Source organism: Semicossyphus pulcher, unplaced genomic scaffold, assembly GCF_022749685.1.
Source record: "Semicossyphus pulcher isolate SPU_LCO1_2020_fin unplaced genomic scaffold, fSemPul1.0.p SCAF_19, whole genome shotgun sequence".
NCBI lineage: Eukaryota > Metazoa > Chordata > Actinopteri > Labriformes > Labridae > Semicossyphus > Semicossyphus pulcher.
Window position 1 is genome coordinate 22,884,333 of NW_027211692.1, and position 24,297 is coordinate 22,908,629.

The 24,297-nt window shown below is 40.1% G+C and overlaps 3 protein-coding genes across 5 annotated transcripts in view; 2 read left to right on the top strand and 1 right to left on the bottom strand.

Annotated features, from left to right (window-relative positions):
* Positions 1-7,563: 7,563 nt before the first annotated feature.
* On the top strand, positions 7,564-13,674 carry samsn1a (SAM domain, SH3 domain and nuclear localisation signals 1a). The gene is made up of 8 exons (XM_069669091.1): positions 7,564-7,749; positions 8,675-8,755; positions 8,888-9,016; positions 9,551-9,680; positions 9,844-9,995; positions 10,196-10,408; positions 10,824-10,971; positions 12,900-13,674. The coding sequence occupies exons 1-8, from the start codon at positions 7,693-7,695 to the stop codon at positions 13,052-13,054; spliced, it is 1,065 nt and encodes a 354-aa protein (XP_069525192.1). The 5' UTR covers positions 7,564-7,692; the 3' UTR covers positions 13,055-13,674.
* Positions 13,675-14,363: 689 nt separating this feature from the next.
* hspa13 (heat shock protein 70 family, member 13) lies at positions 14,364-17,666 on the top strand. The gene is made up of 5 exons (XM_069668237.1): positions 14,364-14,448; positions 14,559-14,899; positions 15,408-15,621; positions 16,070-16,237; positions 16,527-17,666. The coding sequence occupies exons 1-5, from the start codon at positions 14,424-14,426 to the stop codon at positions 17,105-17,107; spliced, it is 1,329 nt and encodes a 442-aa protein (XP_069524338.1). The 5' UTR covers positions 14,364-14,423; the 3' UTR covers positions 17,108-17,666.
* Positions 17,667-18,828: 1,162 nt separating this feature from the next.
* Positions 18,829-24,297, bottom strand: part of gdpd5b (glycerophosphodiester phosphodiesterase domain containing 5b) — a 42,385-nt gene continuing 36,916 nt past the window's right edge. Inside the window, exons 13-17 of one of the 3 annotated variants that reach the window (XM_069668234.1) lie at positions 24,095-24,242; positions 22,901-22,983; positions 22,137-22,151; positions 21,000-21,112; positions 18,829-20,245 (exon numbers count right to left, since the gene is read on the bottom strand). In XM_069668234.1, the coding sequence (XP_069524335.1) occupies positions 20,160-20,245; positions 21,000-21,112; positions 22,137-22,151; positions 22,901-22,983; positions 24,095-24,242 (445 nt within the window). In that variant the 3' untranslated portion in view covers positions 18,829-20,159. Of the gene's footprint in view, positions 20,246-20,461; positions 20,823-20,999; positions 21,113-22,136; positions 22,152-22,900; positions 22,984-24,094; positions 24,243-24,297 lie in introns of all 3 variants that reach the window. The other 2 variants (XR_011308588.1, XM_069668235.1) reach the window with 2 other exon arrangements.

Here is a 24,297-nt window from a genome sequence, read left to right on the forward strand (position 1 = left end):
AATTTCTATAACAAAAGATGCTGAGTATATGTGTCGTGTAAACATAAATGTGGGAAAGGCTATCACAGTAATTCAGATTTTTAAATTTTAAATTAACAGTATATAATCCCTGAAACAGGCAACTAATAGCTCTAATGACACTCTTACAATTGTTCTTGTTGCCAGTCAAAACAATAACCTCTTATATTGAGTTGCTGATTTTGCATGATGTGTATCTGTCTCAAAATTAAAAAATATTTTGGTATGTTCATGATGCAAAAGATAATAGAGAGAACAAATAAATAAAGTATTGTTTATGGAACCAACAGCAAAGGCAAGCTTGTGCTGGCAGGCGCACATGTACGCACATGCACTACTAGCACATATGGTTCCTCAGATGTCGCTGCAGCTGTCATGCTACACGTGGGCAAAAGGGCATGTATACAGAAACTTGTCTTTTGACAGATGTTGACCAGTACTCAGGATTATTACCTAGCGTCTTACTACATTGAACAGAGGCTTGAAAAGTGATTGCACTGATTGTCCTCTCTGTTTCTTTTTATGCCACATCACATGCACAAAGACACAAACTCAAACTCATTCAGGGGATATTTAAAAAGAAAACATTTTACATATATGTCGTTTCATTTAGGTGATCATTTGGCACAATTGTGAAAATTAAACGGCTATAAATTTAGAACATGTTGAACCTAAGAAACCAATGGTAAATATGAGCTAAAACACCTGTCAGCCCAGTTCAGAGATGAAAGAACATACAAAAACGATGAGATGGATGAGAGAGACATGGCAATACTTTCCTAGAAGAAATCCAAACAAGTGGAGCACATTTTAATCCACACTGAAATCTGTTCTGAGGAATTTCAATCCTCGCCTACATGCATGGATGACAAGCAGATTTTAAAGAGCTTTTGAGCAGCCTTAGCATCATAGTTCTATACACATCAAATCCTCCAAACATGTTTTGTGTCTACTATGAAACAGACAAAATGTTTCTTAACTTTTATGTGTGTGCCTAATATTTGGCACAGTGGTCCCCTTTTTGTATAGGGGACAAAGCAGTCATTATATAGCATAAACATTTCCTGACACTGACACAAAGTGTGATACACCTGCTTGATATGTGTACACTGATGTGTACTTCATCACAGGTCCACATAAGATTTAATCCAACAGAAGAGATTAAATCCATTCATAAATCGCGCCTGCTGACAAATGTGTCTGCAGTACTGTCTAACAGTTTTGTGTCTCTTCGCGTGGCATCAGGAGGGGTCTATGGACAGCCTGTATGAGGCGGTGCAGAACTCCGGTGACGGTCCACCACCGCCCATCCCCAGCCGCTCCTCCAGCCGCTCATGCAGCCGGTCCTGCAGCCCAGCAGTCCTTCTGGATGACAACACAAAGTGGAGAGGCTCTGGAAGATCTATTTCTATGGTAAGAGTAACAAAATGCAAAACATCAGGCACCTGTTGTACATATTGTTAAAGTCTGTTTGAGCAATCATTACAAGACTGTCAGTGGTGGGACTTTTGGACGCCAACTAACCAGATTGTAGCAATAAAACAAAGGTGATTATGAAATAATGAGCCAGTTGACGGATGCTGCTGAGACCAGGAGATTCAGAATTTTAACTCAGGCTTATTGGAAAATGTGTCAGCAGTGTCACTTACACCCTACAAATAAAAACCACAAGAGTACTGAAGAAAACAATGATTTTATTAAATCCTATTGTATGTGAAAGAAGTGCTCATTCTGTCCAGATTTTCATCTGACTTAAAATGCTCTGATTTCTCTCAGGAGATGCCACAGATGCAGGGGACCAACTCTAATAAAAAGAAAAGAAGGTGAGATCACCCAAGAATTAGACACAAACACGCTCACAAAAGCCTCCATGAAACAGACACACACTGAATAATATTTCACAAAAAGATGTAATCCTGCCAGGAATTCAGCCTTCTGTGTGCCTACTGTACTGTTTAGCCTTCTTTCTGCTTCTTTTATTGGATGTGCGTGCAGCTAAAATCTGTCAAGCAAGTGAAAGGGCTTTCCCATATATGGCTTGAAAGGCTCCCTCTTTGTTTTCACAGTGGGTTAATACTGTAAATCCTTCCTGCAGCAGAGGAGACAGGCTCTTCAACAGCATTCATATCTTCATCATTATTTTATTCTATTTTTTTTCGTATGGCCAATACAATGCTTTGAGAAGAATGATTCACTGCCCACCTGACTCAGTAAAGTTTAAAAAAAGGTCTGTATTGTTTAAAGTGATACATAGTGATTTTTTAGAGGCAGGGCCCTGCAGGCTGTTTGGCCACCAGAAGGCAGCTTATGGCTTTGGGCTTGTTGGACTAAGCCGATTCAAGGCCCACCTACTTTGAGTCCACAGTCGCCTCAACACCTTTACTTTCCAAGCTTTGAAATACATACAACTTTGCGGTCACACCATGGTCTCTTCGTCCATAGAAAAAGTAGTGCATGCTTACTGTAAATTATCAACCTGCTATCTATGCACTATGATGAGACCTGGTTTTGTTGTCAGATTTAAGTGTAAGAATACCTCTACTCAAACACCAATTAAAGTCAACGTTAATAAGTAATATCTCTCATTAATTTTACTTTCAGAACTCATATATCCAAGTCTGCATCAGATAATGAAGCACTGGGTAAGTACAAACAATTCCCTCATTGTTTTGTTAGGGCTGGGTTTAATTTAAAGGCTTGTTTAGCTTCAAAGAGATTTGACAGCACAGCTTTACTGTAATAATTTACAAGACACTGAAACAACATCGGCTCCTGTGTTGCCACAGATGCCTTCACCCTCCGGGAGACTAAAGTTAAATCATTCAACTTAAAAAAGCCACAAAAAAAGATCCTATTGTCTATCTTTTAGATTTAAACCTCCAGTAATCTACTAGCTGCCTATGACTTAGAAAACAATTTCTGTGACCTCCATTCACTGCGACTTTTCACTTCAAATCCTCAATGTTTGTGATTGGTCTCCCTTCACCGCAGATAACCCCGGCTGTAATACTGCAGTTTGGCAGCCTGCCAAGAGCAGAGAAGATTTAGTCCACATCGCTAACAATCGCAATGAAGGTAAATAGGAAATAAATAGGTCAAGCTCATCTATATGCCAATGTTCATTTGGAGTCTCAGCAGGACGTCTAAAGACATGGGATGGACCTTTCAAATGCCAAAATTGGATCACAAGCTATAAAGAATTTGATTATGTTACAGTGGCCTGCAAAGATTGTACCTGATATTAAACATAAGGCAGTGGTAAAAATCTATTTCAAAAGCTGGAATTTGCACTTACAAAGAGAATTTTAAATTTAGTGACATAGTAGTCAGAAATACCCGAAATACCTCTTGTTTCTTGGTTTTGGTTTGTCTTTTGGTTCACCAGTGTTTCACTAACCTGATGAGATAAATATCTTGATCTCTTGTGTCCCTCTAGAGACGAGAAGGGCTAAACACAAAACAGAAACCAAAGAAGTGAAAGGAGCTCATCATTCTGGCACAAAGAAAAAGGAGAAACCGCCCTCAAGTCAGGTTAGATCAAAAAGCTTTCCTGCAGTCTCTCTGCTTGCTTCACTTCTTGGAAATCTCACTCGACAGATATTTGTCTATGACACATGTTGCAATAAAGCAAAACCAATGCAGTATCATGTGACATTTCAGAGATATTTAAAATGTTTGTGGCACTTTATGTAGGGCATAGGTGTGGGCTTCACAGGTATAATTAGGACCAAGTGGAATAGTTTATAGATTAGTAACAGCAAACACAAAGAGGGATGTTGATGAACATGTTTTAGTTCTTTTGTGTAGTACAGTTATGTTTGAACAAACTGCACTATAAACAATCTTCAGTCACAGGCTGACGCATCTGTGCTAACCTAATGCAGCAGTTGCTGCATTGTAGCTTGGTCAGATACCACACCAGGTCATTTTGTGTCAACCTTGGAGTTTCAAGCTGCCACCTGCTTTTGAAATCCAGGGAGCCTCTTGTGGCCTAAATGGTGCAATCATTTAACACAAATGCTGATTGGGTACTGCTCTCTGTGTGTAATCTCAGAGCCACATGGCTGAGAGTAATGTGAAAGCAAGAGGATGACTTTTGGTGTGTTTTGGGTGGGGAAGGTTTAGAGGCCTTATGCCAGGTCACCCAGCTCCCACTCTGACTAATGCCAGTCATAGTGGGAAGCAAACAAAACTGAGCTTGCCAGTTGTGGATCAGCAGCAGCTCTCTGCATCTCACAATGCGGCTGTTCTGGTAAATGGACCAATGGATCAAATAGATGTTCCATGTTCACCATCTTATTTTTTCCATGTTAGCATGCTAAATAATATAATACTAAATATTGTAAGTGAGGCTAATATGATTTTCATAAACCTGCTGGACAAATACCAGTTATGACCTGATGATTGCACTAAATAGAAAGTGATGGCATCACCAAAAATATTACAAAAAAGCATAGGGGAATGGGAATTTCTTTGCCAAATTTCAAGGCACTACAAGTTGAGAGAGATGAGATTTTTAACTAAAACCAAAAATATCAACATCATGGCGGAACTGGAGAAAATTGTGATGGTAAAAATATTAATATGGGTTGTTTGTTATTTCCCAGAGTGGGCATGCCATGGGTGTGACAACAGAGTCTAAACCTGCTGTCAAAAGAGGCCAAAAACCCGGAAAGAAACCAGCTGGAAAGAGCGGAAAAGAAGTGTCCAAGAAAACTCACAACTCCACAGGTGAGAGAGCTTTTATCGACAACAAGAAATGGGTAATGTCCCCCAGCTCTCTGTCCTTTTTGACCTCTCGCATCTTTATGACTCGATGACTAAGGTATGAGTAGACCAGACTTATGCTTACAGTAGCAGAAGAAACCTGTGGAGCATTTTTCAAAATGAAGCAACTCTAGTTCATGACTCTCTGCTCTGATGAATACTGAATTATACTTCTGCTTTTAAGTGTTGCAACACCTTCAGTGCAGATTTTCATGATGTCTCTACAGTTAAAAGGGCCGCTTCATAGCGAACTAGCAAATGCTCAAACCACACGTAGGGGTTACAAAACAAATGTCATACCGCAAGAACTCTGATTGGTCTGCTTGGCCATTTACCTATTTCATTCTACCCTTCCGGTGCTGCTTCAATGTGTGAAGTGTCAAATCTCACAGAAGTCTCCTCCATCTTAATTTCAGTGCCAAACTTCTCTTTACTTCTTTTTTTGTTACCGCAATGTAAATGTTTAGAGACTAAGAGAGACTAAACATAATTTCTCTGCCTTTATGCATAAATCTGTGTTGTAGTTCTGTGTTGGCGTTATGATGCTCAGTGATAAAAGAATTACAGAGCTGTGAATCATTGTCTTCATGGCTGTAATGGACAGTTTGCTGTTGCAAAAAAACTCTACATCAGCTATATTTTCTTCTGTCCCCTCTCAGTGCACTCCCCATCATGCGCCATGAGCTCGCCAACCGGACCCCAGTATTTGGACGTGCCATACAGGTCTGACAGGAGGCCCTACTTAGGCAAGTCCTCCACCCTCCCCGCTCAAGAGAACACAACGCCGGGGAGATGCACAGACATGGCCACCCTCCCTGGTGGAGCGACGCCCACCCACAACCAACGTTGGAGCAACCCAGGTGACAGCAGTCCTGCCTGGGGTACCATCCAGCACACATGCCGCAGGCCGCTCACAGAGTACCGTGTGTACTCGCATGACTTTGCAACGCCTCATGGGAAAGAGTGGGAGGGAAGACAGCAGCAGGGGACAGACCAGGATGACAGCTTAAAGCAGGACTGTAAACCCCAGATTCCTCCAAAGGTGTCGCGCTCTATCACAGATGGGGAACTGAATGTAAGTTATTTCGTAAAAATAATTTCGTCCTCACAATATATCTGATGCTTAACTTTAATGTGCATCATGCACATTGACACCTCAAAGTTCATTGTGCTACAACAGTTTTACAATACTGGTCAGTATGCAGCACCAATGACCTTTACGTTTCTCTCTTTTGTATAGCATTTCTGCCCTTTATGTTGTCACATTGTGTTTGAGCACACATCCAGTGGCAGGTCCATCTGAAGGAGAAAGTTGTAGGATTAAGTTGGTAACTAATAACTAATTTTTAAATTAATTCTAAACTCTCACATCAGGATGCTGTCAGCCTGATCCTGACTGATACAGCATCTTAAATGCTTACTTAGTTCTAATACCCCACTCCAGTGTAGATTGATTATACAGGTCAGTGTCTTAGCGTGCTCTTCGTCAGCTCTCGTTGCACAAGACCTCTGCTGATACCCAGTGATCACGTGCAGCGTTTGACATGTGTGACACAAAGCAGTTTGTAAGATGAAAAGGATGATCCGGTGCACAGATTACAAGATCCCTCTGGATCTATAGTGTCATTGGTTCTTAAGGACAAATGTCATTGCATTGGACATGAAGCCTCATTAGAATAGAGTCTTTGTACTTCCTCATAGCTTTCAAGGACATGAAAGAGAAAACTCAAAAACCATTGTGCACTTTTTAAAATGTAGAATCTATTTAGCTTTTTATCTCTATGAGATTCTAAACATAAAATACATTTAAAATATATACCAAACACTAAATTTACCATGAAAATCTCAATTCAATCCTTTTGTCCTGTTCTGTAGGAAAGCTATTAAAAATTACTCTTACAAATAATTCTGTCCATAATTTAAAGAAACCTTAACATAGCTTTAAAATATTTCAGCATAGATCAGGTGACTGTTTGGTAGAAATCTCAACAACAGCTTCTTCTGGGAGCCTCTGAAGTAATAGATTAGAAGCCTTAATCTGGATTGACAGGAGTTTACGGCTGATTGCAAGCAGCAGGATTAGGCAATGGCTTTGTCTTTAGAATTCCCTTTTCTACAAGTGACCGATTGAAACACAGCCATGTAAACACAGCGGCAAATCCCAGCATGGCAACATCACTATAAGGCCGTGTGGAGAGTCAAACTGCCTCGAACCCTCAGATTGGACCGGAAAAGGAAAGTGTTTCGACACAACAAAGCTTCCACTTTAAGCTGTTCCTTTGACATCACGACACTTCCTCAAAAGTCTTCACCACACATTAAGAAATGAAGCATAAGAATAATTACTCCAGCATCACTTACCACAACCAAGTTCCCCTTTTCTAATAAAGGGGAATTCTGCAAATATCGAACTTACAATGGTTTGAATAAAATTGTATATACTGTATTAAAGAATCATATTGATGATAATTAGTTAATACTTTTGGATGTAACCATAAACCCAAAATATTATCAAACATTACAGTATTTATTGAACTAAGTTATACTTGGTGACATTATAGCACAACCTAAATCAGCAACCGAAATGCAACACAGTAGCAGGATATCACCAGGATATTATCTTACAAATATGACACTAAAAACCAAACTGTTCCTGGAAGTGGTTGTCGATGTTTTCATCGAGCAGGCCACAAAATGCAAACTCAAGCACTTGTTTTTTCCCCTTTCAAAGCGATACTGCTTCAAGAGACACAGTGCCAATTGCCTCACATCCTGTGTTGTAAGGAAGTGGGCCAGCCAGCCCATCAGACAGGCAACTTTAGTGTTAGTCAACGCTTCACTATCAGGAGAGTAAAGAAAAGAGAAGATCAAGGTCTGAGATTTGACAGCACTTTAAAAAAGGAGAAAATGTTACATCGAGCGGCATCAAATGTGTCAGACAAAGTAAAGAGCAGCAAGCCAAAGGTACGTTATAAAATCTGAACAATTATAAAGTTTACTGTCAGAGCCAAGAAGGCAAGATATGATATTTTGTAAGAGGTGATGTCCTTATAGTTCAAAAATTAAAAATGTGCTTGAGAGAAATAGAGAGAAAGCTATAAATCTGCACAAGCTGTGACTGAATTTAATGTCCTCATTTAAATGAAAAATCAAAGACTAATTATAAAGAATGTAAAGGTTAATTAGCTTTTGTAAAACTGCTGATTGAACACTAAGTGGCTTGAAAACATGAGTTGATGGTTTTGTCCAAATGTATGAAAGTACATTTTTACAAAGCACACAGAAAAACAACAATGACTTTTAAATACAAGGACACGTCAAGTAAAATTAGGGGCTGGATATAACTTCAAAATGAGACCTGTAATTCTGCTGCTGTATTTGACAGATAACAGTGTAAAATGTGAGCCTGTCAGACGACGCTGCACAAAATCAATCTACAGAGGGCTGTCTAGGAGCATGGAGCTCATATTTAACCAGGATTTCCAGGGATTATTCATTTATATAATTATATTGGAGCTCTGCTGTGGGGCTGATGTGGGCGTTGGGGGAGATTATATTGACTTTCAGTTTTATGAAAAATTGAAAAAAGGACAGAATTAAAACTGAGGCAGATGACAGCATTCATGAGTGCAGGACACAACAGTTTTATTTCTATATCTTTCTCATTTTGTATACGGACAAATATTCTCTCTGCTGCCGCTGTACCACTAATGTAGCACATACTTCACAAACTCTTATTTTGAAACAGCCTCATGAGACATTTTTGAGACTTGAGACACCCTGGACAATGCCTCAAAAGTACAATGGCCTGACATTATGCAATGCTGTTATACCTCGCTACACAATCTTTGTCTCTAAGACATTCTTTGTCTTTGAATCCTCCCCACAGCGCTCCACCAGTTTTGGCAAATTTGAGGGTCTCAGACATCAGTCATCACATGCCAAACCAGAGGAGAATGGAACAACCGTGGTTTGTAGATTTGCTTGTTTTCCTTTCATTAGTATATTCAAAATCGCAATAAATGTCATAGTCGCAAGAATATAAACAGACAAAAAATTGCTGTACTGCTGTATGGGCACTAAACAAGTTTTGTCCACACAGCTCACAGAAGAATGTGAAAGTTTGGACCCGCATAAATCAGCTGGAATTGGGAAGAAGATGAAAGCAATTTCTCTGACCATGCGCCGAAAAATGGGCAAAAAACATGCAAAGGCTTTTTCAGAGGAGACAGTAAGTCACTGGAGAACACAAACACACACACACACACGGACAACTAACTTTTTTCATTGAGTTAATATCAGGTACAAGGGATAAAGCTTTTGAATGCACATACACCTACAGTTACACTAACACCAGAATGGCTATCAGTCAGCTTCACTTAGAGCAAACTTGTTTTTCTCAAGAGTCTTATCACCTTCATCTTCTTCTAAAGCCACATCCTCAAACATGACGCTGTTGTCGGCAGTTTTTAAGTGACGCGCTTCACTCTGACCTACATGGAAAAGTGTCTTGTTGTCGTTTTGTGTTTTACTGTAACACAGATGGAGATAAGATGAAACTTTGAGTCAATTTGAAACTTTCACAGCCTACATCTTTTTTTTTGAGTTCCCTTTTAGTTTTCTTGTTGTTGTATTTACTTTAATATTTCATTTCTTGACCAGTTAACTGGAATTTGAAGACTTTTATTCATTTGAACTAGAATTTATCATAAAATATAAGGGCTGTAAGTACTCTGTGACATATCTATTTTTTTCCCCCTCTCAGGGTGAGGACACAGACAAAGACCCAGAGGCAGAGGCAGAGACAGAGACAGAGAGTGGCTCTCCAGCTGAGAAAAACTCTGCAAAGACAAGCAACTCCTTAGAGAGTCTTTACAGTGGCCAGAGCTCCTCTAGTAAGTCTCTGCCAGTCTGCATACGCTGCAAAACTGGAGCAAAGAGCACTGAATTGTTTTTATTCCACATATTGATTGTGGGAGTTATGATTAATCCACAAATAACAAGAGTTTAGAAGTCCACAACAGTGTAATCACATTGTTGTTGTGTTTGTTGGTTCAGGTGGTGTGACCAGTGAGTCCAATGGTTCCGGTCAGAGGGACAGTCTGAGACTGGAGGAGGACGGCTCCTATCAGGGACAGTTCTGTGGCAGAGCTCGCGTCCACACAGACTTTGTTCCAAGCCCGTATGACACAGATTCCCTCAAACTCAAGGTAAGACACAACACTGTACAACAAAGAGGCCGTCTTCAATTAAAACCTGATGAAATGCTTCCTTTAAATGATGATGATTTCTAAAATGTTGATAAGAATAAAGAACATTTTACATTTCCAGTTGAACAAGACACCATAGGCAAAGTAGCAAATCACCTTCATCATCTTGATTTTAAACACTCACTGTCATTTTTTCTTAGGTCGGTGACATAATTAATATCATTAGTAAGCCTCCAATGGGAATCTGGACAGGCATGCTAAATAACAAAGTGGGCAACTTCAAGTTCATCTATGTGGATGTTTTGGTGGAGAAAGAGGAAGAGCAAGAAGCTCCCAAGGTCAGACAACAGAAGCTGTGCAAAAGACCTCGTCCTAAAACATTGCTGGAGTTACTGGAGCGTTTGGATCTCGAGGTGAGGAGGGGAACTACCTACCTGGGAGCACTCGCTGGCTTTAGTATGGAGGGAGGGCTGTTAGACAGTTACCGTAATAACGGGGTTAAAATAGTATTTAGTATTACATTAGTACTTAATCTTCTGTTTTAAAACATTTACATAATAGAAACTCTCTGATGCTGTACACCTAAACTAATACCTCAGAGAGGTTAATATAAGCCTGCTAATATATTTTCATAATCTAACTTCAAAGATGCAAATAAGTCAATCTCTCACATTATTAAGTCTCTTTTATCTCCACTTGGAAGGTGGTAACATGCCTTGGTGAACACGGTTTAGAGTATATTATCTGCAACTTCATGTTTACAGATGAAAGACGAACGTATATTTCACTATGCCATAAATGGTGAAGATGTTTGTCTTGTTGTTGCAGGAGTATGCTTCTGCATTGCTGCTAAACGGCTACCAGACAGTGGACGACCTGCTGCACCTGCAAGAGAAACACCTGATAGAGCTGAACGTCAAAGACCCAGAGCACAGACGCCGGCTTCTGGCTGCTGCAGAATGCCGCTACACAGAAGGTGAGGTGCCACGATAGGAAATGGGAGTAGGTGGTACTAATGATATTTTATTCAAGTAAGCCATGACTGTGTAACAATGTGTCACACTCCACAATAAGGAATAAGGAACAATAAGGACCCTGAAAACTGAAGCAGCTATGGAATTCAGGCATCACTATGTTAGTTTATTTACACCTGTGCAAATGTAATGTAAAAATGTCTTCAGTGAAAACTAGAAAGGGTTAATCTTACTGTAAAGCTACAGTGAGGAACTTTCGGTTTGTGTTGACTTTGGCACCCCCTGTGGACAAAGCCATACCTCTTATCTCTTTGCTGACTTTGTCCTGCACATGCTCTGGTGGTGGTTTTTAACAAAACTTCTCACCCTGCTTTCTTTAAACTTCACTTTAAATATTTGATCTAGAAAATGTAAAGAAAGGCAGCGTGAAGTTAACTGCTTCATCTGACACCTACCCCCCGCCAGCAGTTTCAGGCATTAAAAATAACTATCCTCAAAGGAGCTTTAATAAAGCTTTTTCTATGTATAACAGCCCTTGTTAACAGGTTTTATTATTTCACACAAAATCTGGCTTATAAATAATTTGTATTATTAGTTTCCTGTAAACTACAATTATCTGTTAATTAACAGATCAAAATATATTGTATTCCTGCAATGTCTCCATTCCCCATGTTTCCTGTCTATAATACATCTCTAGAGTCATCTAGTGTTTCTGTATCAGTAATAGTCCAAAGTTATGTTTAAATATGCCTCTTCTGATTCAGCTGACCAACCTTAGATTTTGTTCAGCCAATCAGAAATGAGCATTCAACAAATCTTCGACTTCTTCGTCTTTACTGAGCCATGGTTCGTTTGGAAACGGACCAAGACCTGTCTTTTCTAGCAGACCATGGTCCGGTTGTTTAGTCTGCACCAGAGTTTCATTCCGGCGTTCACACCACCTAAACATACCGCACGGAGGGGACAAATGCTCCAGGGTTCGGTTCAATCGGACTAAACTAGGCTGGTGCGACCCGCCCTAACATATGGAACAGGAAGCTATTTGTTTATTTAGTTGTGCCAAAGGTTAAAAAGGGTTTTTATTTTCGAACATGTAACGTATGCAGAGACATTTGTGCCACACAGAAGAGAAAAACAGTAGCTACATCCTGTGCGCTGCGAGAGGCTTATCAGTGATTTCCTGTAACTCAGATAGAGTGCTTAATGAGGCAGAAGGTGTTCCTGTAATCGGATGTCTTGAAGCAGAAGGCTGATTATCACAGATCCTGCATGAATAAAAACAGAACAACTTTTCAGTGTGCAGAAGAAACAGCATTGATGTGCTAGTTTATGCACAGTCTGGTCATGTTTTATTGCAGTTGTGTACACAGCAAATTAAAGGTCATTGCATTATTTTTGTTTGGGTGACAGCGTGACTAAACAGATGGCAGGAGCAATCCTGCAAAGCTTGTTGACTCACATTAGATGCCAGGAATTTAATCAACTCCATTAGGTTAGTGGTTTGGCAGCCTGGACACGAGGATTAGTAGCTCCCACAAGTAGAGACTAAATATTAAAGAATGGGGAAATATTTTGCTGTGTGAGAGGGGATTTAAGGTGAAAGAGGACATTTTAGGTGTTGTATTTAAAAGAAGAAATGTTTCCTGATGCTGTTTGCGGGGTCAAATTTTTTTTCAAATGGTTGAGTCAGTTGGCCACTCACAGTCAGCCATACATGGTCCTGTTTTCACTTTAATTTTAACAAGAACAACATTTAATCTTGCTTTTGCAATCACAGAAATAAATCAATTAAATCAGCCTCACACATTTCAATATGGGTAAATTCCCAGTGATTGAAGCTCTTGGCTCAGATTACACTGTCTCTAATGTGTTTTGTAACATGAACAATGTTTTGAGATCTGGTCTCATTCCATTTGGTTTATTGCTGCAGGTACTGATGTCAGGGAGGGTGAAGAACAAAAGTCCTCCCACAGTCTACAGGAAGAAGACAGCGATTGTCCCAGAGACTCAGGCTGCTTCATCCCATCTGAATGTTCAGACAGCAAAGAGGACGCAGAGCAGCTCACAGAAGCAGTTGATTCTTAATGTGATCACTTGTCAGATTTATACTTTGACTTTTGGAATTCAGAGCTGAATATTTGCTTTTGAATGATGGTTCAACAATTATCCCCTCATTTTCTGAAAGTCCATGTTAGGATTCCTACCTAGCTACCTACATATACAAATAATGGATATTCTAAATGTCATCCTATCCATTTGTCACTTTATCAAGATAATAATCAAGATGTAAGGTTTGACTTTTGGAGTTTTATTATGTTGTTAAAAAGTGATATTTTAGTGATTAAATGTCACTTTTATTTATTTCATTCTATATCATTTAATGTGTTTCCGTATAAAGCCTTTATTTATCACATCTACATCACTTTGACCTTTCTCTTCAAATCCAACCTCCTGCATCCACTGTAATCTTTGTCATATGATTGAGGGGATCTTGGTGAACTCGTGTAAAAAAAAAAAGTAGTGTCATGGTCTGAACGATGCATAATCAATTTCTTGCCTATAATGTATGCTGTACAGGATAACATGAATATTTGTTTCTGAAGGTGTATGAATGAGGTTGCGTGTGAAAGAGCCTTTGTGTGAACTCGTGAAAATCAGCATGTATCTGTTTTCACAACTTTTTGTAAATAAAGTACCATCAAAAATGATTTCCTTTCGTCAGTCAGAACGGCTTTTTTCACCTACAAGTAGCCAATAGTGCCTAGGCTATATGTGTTTAAATAGCCATTAAATAATTATATGAAAAAACAGTTTTAAATTTGATAATAAAAATAAAATATTTTATTTTAACATTTATATAATGTTTTCTCAACTGCCCTTGCAGTTTTTTTTTATTCAAAGATACATTTTTTGGGCGATATGTTATGTATTTGCTTTAAATGAATTGGGAAGCTGAAGATGAAAAGAGGTAGGAGAAAGGGAAAGACGTTCACCAAAATGTCCGGGCTGGAATTATAGACTGTATTAACCTGGAATCGAATTCTGAGGATGACTCGACCGAGAAAGACAGGACAAACAGAGACAAATCTGTATACACATCTACGATTTTAGCTGGAAAGTTACCGGGGTGGTTCCATCTACCCTCGCTCTGCCTGGTTGGTTAAAGGCCTGATTACGTCATGTAACTTCCGTTTTACGTTACAATGTCGCCAGTGTTGATGGGAAGTGTAGTAGAAAGTAAACGTTTGCTTCTATATTCGGAGTGTCAATTGCATGTGTCATAAAACTACATTTCCCAGTATTCACAAGTTGTCATGCAGAGTTGACGTGTATTTTGTTGGTGGTCTTAAAAACTTCCTGTTTGGCGTCATCCAGTTGTCAAAGCCGGACACCATCTAACCGCGATTTCAGCGACATTATTTAGTGTTTGGGGACTTCGAAACAGTGTGTGGCAATGTCCGGAGAGATTTCCATGATTGGTAAGTTGACTGACTCCTTCATTCCCAGTAAATAACCGGTGCCTGGATGCTTACACATGATCTAACTGGTTTGGTCCACCTGTAATACGCGTGTTTTAACCGGGTCACAGGTTCGGTTATCCTGGCCCTGTTCCTGGCTGGTTATCTGGGCCAGCAGTACTTACCACCCCCCAAACCGAAAGTGATCGGCCTCGATCTGGGCACAACCTTCTGCTCTGTCGGCGTCTTCCACCCGGGCAGCGGGGAGGTGGAGGTCATATCAGATGAAGAGGGGAGGAAGAGCATCCCGAGCGCAGTGTCATTCACCACCACTGCGGTGCTGGCTGGACACGAAGCCGTGGATCTGGCCGACAGCAACCCTCAAAACACTATATACGACGCCAAGAGGTTCATAGGCAAGATATTTGAGGAAGAGGTCTTGGAGGAGGAGAGTGTTCGGTACCCTTTTAAGGTGGGTCTTGCTGGGACTGGCCTTGCTGACAGTGGATTTATATACCATGTGTGTTGTTAGTGCAAGAGTCTGTTGTGCAGCCTTTTAAGCAAACAGGTTTAAGCCATCATTCTGTGTGTTTTTTTGGAAGATTGAGGACTCTGGAGTTGACTAAACATTGCTATCTTGTCTCTTCTTTTCTTTCCTATATAATTTTCCATTTTCTATTGTGTGGCATAAGGCACTTTTTTTTTTTAAACCTTCTTGGAAGTATGCAACAAGTATATTGGACTTTAAACCGGAATTCAGTCTAATATTGCCCAATTAAGGCATGTGTCATATAAACCATCACAGGTTAAAAGCACCAGATTTTTTTCCACACCAGAGTAATTGATTAACTCAACCCAGTTCTAATTGTATTAAACAACCAAGGATATTACTAATTCATGTTGATATATCGCCCATTATTTGCTTTTAATAATGTAATACTTCCCTCCTAACTTGCACTGTTTCATTGCCTCCCTTCCAGGTGATTAACAACAACGGAAGTGCAGAGTTTCTGATCTCTACTAACCGCACCTTCACTGTGAGCCCAGAGTTCATCGGCTCCAGGCTTCTCCTGAAGATGAAGAAGATGGCAGAGCAACAGCTCGGTGTGCCTATCCAGAAAGCTGTCATCTCAGTGCCTGCAGAGTTTGATGAGAGACAGAAAAACTACACTGTCCGTGCTGCCAACCTCGCTGGTCAGTTCTCTCATTATTTTAAGCGGACTTTGAGTGTCCTAGTGGGTCATTTGACAAAGCTGCACATCAGGTTCATATTTGTGACATCTCCCTGGGATGTTACTTGTATGTAATCCTCCTCTATAGGTGGGTAAATAGATAGTACCATTACAGCAGCTTAGAAAGACGAGACAAAGATAAGAGCAAAACAGTTCTACACAATATTGTGTTTTTAGTTTTTATGCAGTCTTTTGCACCGGTGACCTAATTAATGTCCATGTTCTACTATTCTTTGAATAACAAAGTAAAATTAGATTTGAGCTAGCATATCCAATATCCAAAAACAGTATACTGCTTGTATTTTTTATGATATGTTTAAAAGTTGCATGAAATATACATAGTGAATGCACTGCATTCAAGATATATCAGGCAGTTTGGATTAGTGTATATTCTTCCTATTGTCTTGCAGGCCTGGAGATCCTTCGTGTGATTAATGAGCCCACAGCTGCAGCTATGGCCTATGGCCTGCACAAGGTGGATGTATTCAACGTGCTGGTGGTCGACCTTGGGGGAGGAACCCTGGATGTTTCTCTACTCAACAAACAGGGAGGCATGTTTCTCACCAGAGCCATGGCAGGTAAAGTTTTTCACAGCTTCAGTAATACCACATTGGAGGTGCTGTGTCACTGGAAAAGGAGCTTTTGTTGCACAGTTAAAGTCACAATTAAGGGCTTAAATTTCTTTATTTTGTGCTCTCCTATTAAAAAATTTAAGTTGTTTGAACAGTTGAAATAATATGGGATCTGAACATTCACTAAAATCACCCAGTAAATTGTGTATATAAAAAGTTTTTTTGTAATTTTAGCCTCTGTATTTGAATTTTCACAAGTGGGAAAAGTGGCCTAACCTTAATTTTATTTTGTCAGGGAATAACAAGTTGGGAGGTCAAGACTTCAGCCAGAGGTTGCTCCAGTACACCACAGAACGAGTCCAGCAAGAGTTTGGAGTCCCACCCACTCTGAAAGAGGACATCCACCGTCTGAGACAAGCTGTGGAAGCAGCCAAACTCAACCTCACACTCCTACCCAGTGCCACCATCAGGGTGCCCCTGCACCTTCAAACCCACGACAGCTCTGAGTCACCCAAGGGCCCTGCTCCAGCTCCGGTTCTCTTCCAGGCTGTGATCACGCGTGAGTTGTTCGAAGAGCTCAACAAGGACCTTTTCCAGAAGATTCTGACTCCTGTTGAGACTGTGTTGTCTGAGGGCCACCTGAAGAAAGAGGAGGTCGATGAGATTGTTCTGGTTGGAGGGTCCACCAGGATACCCCGGATTAGGAGGCTAATCAGCGAGTACTTTGGGAAGGAGCCTAACACATCAGTAGACCCTGACCTGGCTGTAGTTACAGGTGTGGCAATTCAGGCTGGCATCATGGGCGGCTCCTGGCCTTTACAAGTGAGCGCTATAGAAATCCCAAACAGACACCTGCGCAAGACGAACTTTAGCTAATCTCTATTTAATTCAATGATTTGGATTCCACAGAGACTTGCCATCAATTTCTTATTGTTTCATGCTTATCTTATTCGCATCATTTAAAAGTTGCTGGAATGGCAAAAATTCCCAACAAAAGACATCTGAGAGAAGACAAGGTGCTCAGGCTGCTCAACTGATCCATGCTTCCTTGTGTGTGGAGGGCGGCTGCAGCAGAATGATATGATGTTTACATATTTAAAACATACTAACATTCCTCTTTGGCTTGTGTTATCGGAAACTGTCTGTACAAGTGAACAAACCTGTTTTTAAAGTGAAAGCTGCTTTTGTTGCACACAAAGCTTTTTGGGAGATGATAAGTAAACAAGCAGCCTGTCAGAAGCTGAAGTGCTCTTTCATGTATCTACTGACCAATTTAGCTTCATTTTTGACGCTTTTTCACGGTAGATACTTTAATGGTGTTCAAATCAGGGAACAGCCATTCTTTCAAAGGACTTAAAGACTTGCCAGTGCAGCCTAATCTATTTATTTATTTATGTATTACCATTTACTTTGTGTGTGTGTGTGTGTGTGTGTGTGTGTGTGTGTGTGTGAGACACAGAGAGAGGCTGTTTTTGTGGTTCCATCAGAGAGTTGCTGTCGCGGTCCCCGTGATGCTCTGCATGGAGTCAGACATGATTAAGTGGAAGTCATGGATACCTCAATGTAAAGATGCAGTAATGCACAACTTATTTCAAACAGATTTACTGCAATATAGACACCTTGCCTAATGATTATGGTGTAGTGGCAAGGTGCATTTTGAAGAAAGCCTTACTGTTCACACTGTACTGTGAATAATGCAATCTGTAAAAAAAATACTGATTGTATATCAGAGTGAAGTACAAACTGCTTTTGCTGCTTTAGGTAGACACGGTCAACTCTGGTGGTCTCACAGAAGTACCAAAGCATTGCTTACTGGGGCCTTGTGTATTTGACATTTAGAAATGTGTTACTGTCACATCATATACAATGTGGGACCTTTTACATCGACAGGGTGCCTAAAATATGACAGAATTGTTAAATTATTTAGTGTGAAGAAAATGTCTTTCCCCTGCTCTTGTGCATTGAGTATGAAAGTAATTTATTTGGAAAACATAAAAAGTAGTTGGTACAGTATTGTTTTTTTAACCGAGAACTCAAGCTGCCTACATTCCTTTTAAGAAACATTGCAACTTATTTTTGCCAAATGTCATTCACTTCATGTCCTTTTACTTCCCACGTATTGAAAAGGCCATATTTGTGTTAAAGAGACTACAGTAAATGTTAAGCAAATATGGTTTGCCTTTTAAACTGTACATATCAATTACTAGCCCTTGTTGAAAATGGGAGAACAACAACTATTGGATAAGATTCTATTTTTGTATTTAAACGCTGTCAGTGCCAAGACGCCTAAAAAGACAAAACTGTTGTGATTTATTTTCTTTTTGGCCAATTAAAATTCCATTTTCATCTTCACGGTCTCTTTATTTTCAGTCCAGTCAAACTAGATCCATTTTGTTGGTACAAACATATATGGACAGCCATCACACAGTACATAACATGCTCATTATACTATGTAGCAAGACCTTTCAGGTGTTGGTAAATGAAATACTCTTGAGAACTTGTTAAGGGATGACTTTACCCATTTTTAAGATTCTTTTCTTGTTTCCAAGCATATTGACAGCATATAAGACAGCAACAAAGAACACTTTAGAAGTCTCCAGTATTAGAAGATCTTTTAATGTTTACTTCAGAGGCACAGAAATACCAAAGAAAAAACACAAAAGGCAATCAATTTCAAATACTTGAACTTGCGCTGCCTGTTGTGATACCTGTAGCGTCCCTTCAATAAGCCTACAGCTGCTTTATTTTCACATTTAGCACCCACTTCAGTTACTTTACAGCAGTCAGTTTTACACCAGCAACCAACATTTACATGTATCCTGTATGTCAACACTAAAATACCACAGACTTAACTGCAATTCATAGGTTGAATAGGAAGTGAAATGACTTCCGTCTTGACCTTACTATTGCTATTGTAATTACTAAACAGTTTATCACTGTCACATTGTTCAAATGTAATTCTTAGGTGGCTGGAATATCTCACACATTGGTTCCCCTTTTATGTACAAAACCCCAGCCAGCATAGCACTGCACTCAAGGTAAAAAATATATACCAGCAACATACACAAATAATACATTATACACTTCTTTTAAAAAAAGAAAAATGACCCAAACACATTCACATTAACCATAAAAAGACAGCCCAGACTACCATCCCCCAAACCACTTTCAACAGTTCTTGTGGTTGCACTGGGAGCACAGCTCACACACACATTAGTTGATATGATCATTACTGTTATATTCCCTGGTCAAAAGTAGGCCAATGGGGAGCATTCAGCCTCTATCAAAATAATTCATTCTTACATGCACCATGTGAATATTTCACTAGGAGTACAAGGCAGAACTTTTGTAAACTGCTTATCTGACTTTTTAGTTTTCTCTTTGAATATAAATAATAACATCACTACTTTCGTGAACAACAGCACAGCTGAGTGTTGACGGAAGGCAAGAGCATAACGAGCTGTTAGCGTAATAGTTTCATTTAGCAATAAATCCTTTTAAAAAGCCTTTTGACAAAGAAATTGTCATATCATATACACTGGTTAAAAACAAGGAACTGCTTGGGAAAATTAGCTCAAAATAATCTGGAAACACATCTTTAAAAAGAAGCAGACATTGTTAACTCATAGGGGCCTCTCGAACATTAGGATGTGAGAGAGGAGGCCACAGATTTGGCGAATCCTATTCATAAAAAGTGCATTTATTCCCGAGTGATATACAGTATATCTGACAAGCAAAAAATATGACTATTTACAGCTTGTACATGAAGCAACAGGGTGGTTGTATTCTCCATCAGATACATCAATCTGTCAGTAGATCAGTAGGACAGAGGAGGACAGACCTCACACTGACTAAAACGGCATGATGTGAACACAGAGTGTTGTCATCTCCGTCTTTCTCCAGCAGATTCACACAGGCTGAGTCCCAATCACTGGCTTATGCCCTGATTGGTGTAGTAGTCGTAGCCATTGTCCGCATACAGCTCCTCAGCACTTCCAACTCCATTCCCCACCTCTGGAGGGTGCCAAAGGATTAGAAAAAAGTCAGTGTACAGTAAGGTGGCATTGCTCTGTCGTCACTTTCAGAGCACAACAGTTTGTGAGAATCATCTAGGACTGTTCAAAAACTTATACATTTAAAGAAAGAGGAGTAAGTGAGTGAAAACTTCAATAAAAGAAATAAAAGGATAACTATGTAGAACCTTAAACAGTTGGCACTGGTTTGACTTACCATTGCCCCCCAGCACTAGAGGCTGTCTAGACAGATTGGGGCGTCTATAAGCTCCCCTACACATGACGTTGTCTCCAGCGGGAGGATTATTGGGAGAGTTTTGGTGCATGATGGGATGGATGGATGGATGAAGGGAAGAAGGGCATAGAAGACAGAGAAGTGGCAGGCAACAAGGGATGCAATGGATGCATGGAATATAGGAAGTAGTCACACTGGTGGTAGCACGGACAGGAGGTGTTGCACATCACACAGGCTGCTACTGGGGTTGACCTTCAACAGGGGAAAGAGGAGGAGGGGCGAGAACTTTCACAGACACTCAGAGAGGTGCATGCTGGGATGGAGTGACATGCTAGCTGGGCACCTGAAACTCAAAAAAGGTTATATCTCACCTTTTAGTTAACAATGTATTTGTAAATCAAATGTAAAGGAATTTGTTTCTGAGTTCAGGAGCCCAAACAACTGACAACACGAATACAACAAAACATCCAAGAGTGACAAACATACACGTTTCTGCCTTGCCTCAGTGCGTGGGTCTTACCAGAGAAGATGAGTTTCTCCTTCATCACATTGAGGTCTCTGCTGGACCTCCTTACTGCAGCACTCAGCATGATCTGTTCAGGGTTGTAGCTGCGCATACCGCTCATGCGATACCTGTGGGGTCATATGTTAGATCAGTCATCTGAGACAGTAATCATGTCAATTAATACTGCTGCCTCTGCTCTAAATGTGCAAGTCATGGTCAAGTCACATCCTCTGCAGCCCTTTTCCAGAAGGTCAGCAGTTGTGTGGTCCAATCAATTACAGGGATTTTCCACAACCTAACAACCCAAGAATTTATTTATGACTTATAACTGATCTAAGTCAAGTCAAAGAGAGTTTTACAAAAGTATGAAATTCTGATAACAGTTTGTGCGTCAAATCTTACATTTACAGCTATGCAAAAAGCTGATGGAACTAATAGAATTAAACCTTTTCTCTGTTCTGTGAATTATAAAGACTGTGTTTACTTAATTAACATTTGTTAGTAGCACAGAAGACCAAAGATCTGGATGAGCTTTGGATATCAGCCATGTCAGAGGAATTCATTTCCTGTATGCAAAAAACTGCATTCTTGCTTTACCGAAAACAGCATTTAGAGAGGCATTTAGAAACAGGATTGAAAACAAGCAAGCTTTTATTTCATCAGCATCAATAAAAGCCAATCCTGAGGCACTTCCCCTGATGAATGCGTAGCTCATTTTGGACATTTAATCATTTGGCTTAATAAGATGAAAAAAAATTGGAAATTGTAAATCTAGTTGCCGACTTAATGCTGAGGATTTTCTGTGCTGTGTGGGCGGAAAAGCATTCATTTTATTAAGCTAACAGGGATAAAGACATGAGCACCTCCCTCGAGAGGACAGTGGCAGCAGTGCAGCAGAATGATTCAGGCGGATCACAGAGAGGTGAGAGAGAGTAAGTAAAGAAAGAAGGACATGAAAGTAAGGTGGAGAGAAAAAAATCTGATGAGTTGATGTTATAATAAAGACAGCCTCAAAGATAGTGACAGAATGGGAAAAAAAGATAGAGCAGGCAAAAGAATGTAATAGACAAAAAAAAAGGTGGATAAAGATACTGAAAGACAAAGAGGGTGAAAGAAGAGAAGACTTTGGGTCCAAAGAGGTGACCCAGTTACCTGATCATGTGATAGCTGAGAGAAGATGCCAGAATGCAGCAGAGGAGGAGAAGAGCATGCACATCAGGCAGAGGAGAGAGGACGAGGAAGAGGCAGAAGGAGAAAAAAGGACAAAAGAAGGCAGGAGACAAGAGAAGTCAGTTAAGAAGCCAGCAGAAGCTACTGAAGAGCTCGGCTAAGCAGGGCAAACCCTGGCAGGATAACAAACATACTGCCGTCAAACCCAGAGAGGACAGCTGGAAGTCCCAGCTGTCTATGGAGTTGTCACAGAAACAAACAAAAGCAAACTCTTCAGAAGCGAAACACAAAAAGTCACTCTTCTACAGACAGGAATACGGTAGGAGAGAGAAGACATGTTCAAACATCTTCTCTGTCACCACTGGTCTGTGACAACACTGAGGTGCAAGTGGAGAGAACAGCAAAAGTACCTCATAGCAGCTTATAAACGAACAAAATAAGCACATGAATATGTTTAATTGAATCATTCTGTCTTCTCTTCAGCATGTCCTCTGAAGTTCATTATAGGCAAAAAGTTGAGAGAAACACAAGGAACTGCAGAATTATGTATGAGCTCTTATTTGAGCGATATCCCCTAAATAAAGTGAGATGTGTTGAGTGTAAGTGTTAGTCAACATTGATATGTGATCATGTATGTCAATGTTTTACTTTCCCCTTCATGCACCAGCAGAAATACAGAGAAAACGTCACAGTGGTTTGTTATTTTTTCTTATTCAACAATTATATCAAAAAGTGACTGGACTTACTTCTGGAAAAAGAAAATTCCTATGACTACAGCAAAGGAGATGAGGTCCGCAGACACCCACATCAGGCAGTATTCATCTGGTCTCTAGAAACACACACACACACACACACACACACACACACACACACACACACCAACAACAACAACAACAACAGTCACAATAGGTTGTAGTTTTCTCCTTCAGCAGGTCAATGACTGGGTCCACCACTTGGTGGAGCTATTTGTCAATATCCAATTTTGAGCTTCAACTCTGTTGAAAAATACCTCAGTAAAATCAACTCACATTTTGATCTCTTTTTGAATAAATCTACCAAAACATGAAATAAATATGAATATAAAAATATGTCATTTTAAGTGGGAAATAACAGTATTTAGCTGTTCTTTTAGATGGGACTTGATGTGTGTTGTATTTGAAAGGCAATGCCCAACAATCCTCAACATAGTCACACGAGGTACACAAAAACAGGAAAACCTGGAATACAAATCTGATGTCGTGGGGATAAATAATTATTCCACTGGCATTAATAACACCTGATGGCAGATTTGACTTGACTTGGATTCACAGTTCTAACAGACAGTACTACAGATGCCCCGGCAGCCTCAACTCTCCCTGAACCACAGTAGGGGGCCAGGGTCACGTCCACATGTTGTCATGCAGAGTTAGCACAGATGGGGAAAGCAGGGTGGCACGCTGCACAGACAAGGCATGTGAAACTATACTAAAGGGGCACAGTGTGGGTGCTACCTGTGTTGAGAGGTTTCAAGAGACGCCTGAACTTAAAAGCCAGAAGTCATACACGACATGATGCGCTGCAGTGATGATCTTTCTACTGTGATGGGACTTTGTATGAGTGTTGAGAAATAATGAGGAGAGCTTCCTCTGAGCAGGAAATAAATAGACTAGATGAGCTCAGTTGACAGCTAGGCTCTGTTGTTGATGTTACCTAATCTAGTTTAGATGAGCAGAGAAGATGCAGCTGAAGAAGAGAAGACAGGTGTTCATCTAATATTATCTACACTGATAGCCATTTTAGAGCCAAACTTTATATATTTAAAAAAACACACAAATAAAGATTGGTTTGGGACAATAAAGAATTTAAAATGTGCAAAAAAAAATAGTGCTGAATAGACAAGTAATAGCTGAGAAGAAGCAAAAGAGGAAGAGAAAGCTGTACAGCAAGTGATGGATGCTTACCATGAGCCAGATGGGGTAAGGCACCTTATTTAGGATTTGTGGGGCCTCCGAGGAGACCGAAGACACCCCACTGCACCAGAGCACAGAATAGAGCCAGGGCTCATTGACCGTGTAAAGGGTGAGGTTGATATTGCTCTGGGAGAAGTCTCTGAAAGTAATAACACATTCAAGCAAGCAGTTGAATATAACTCTATGTGCTAAGG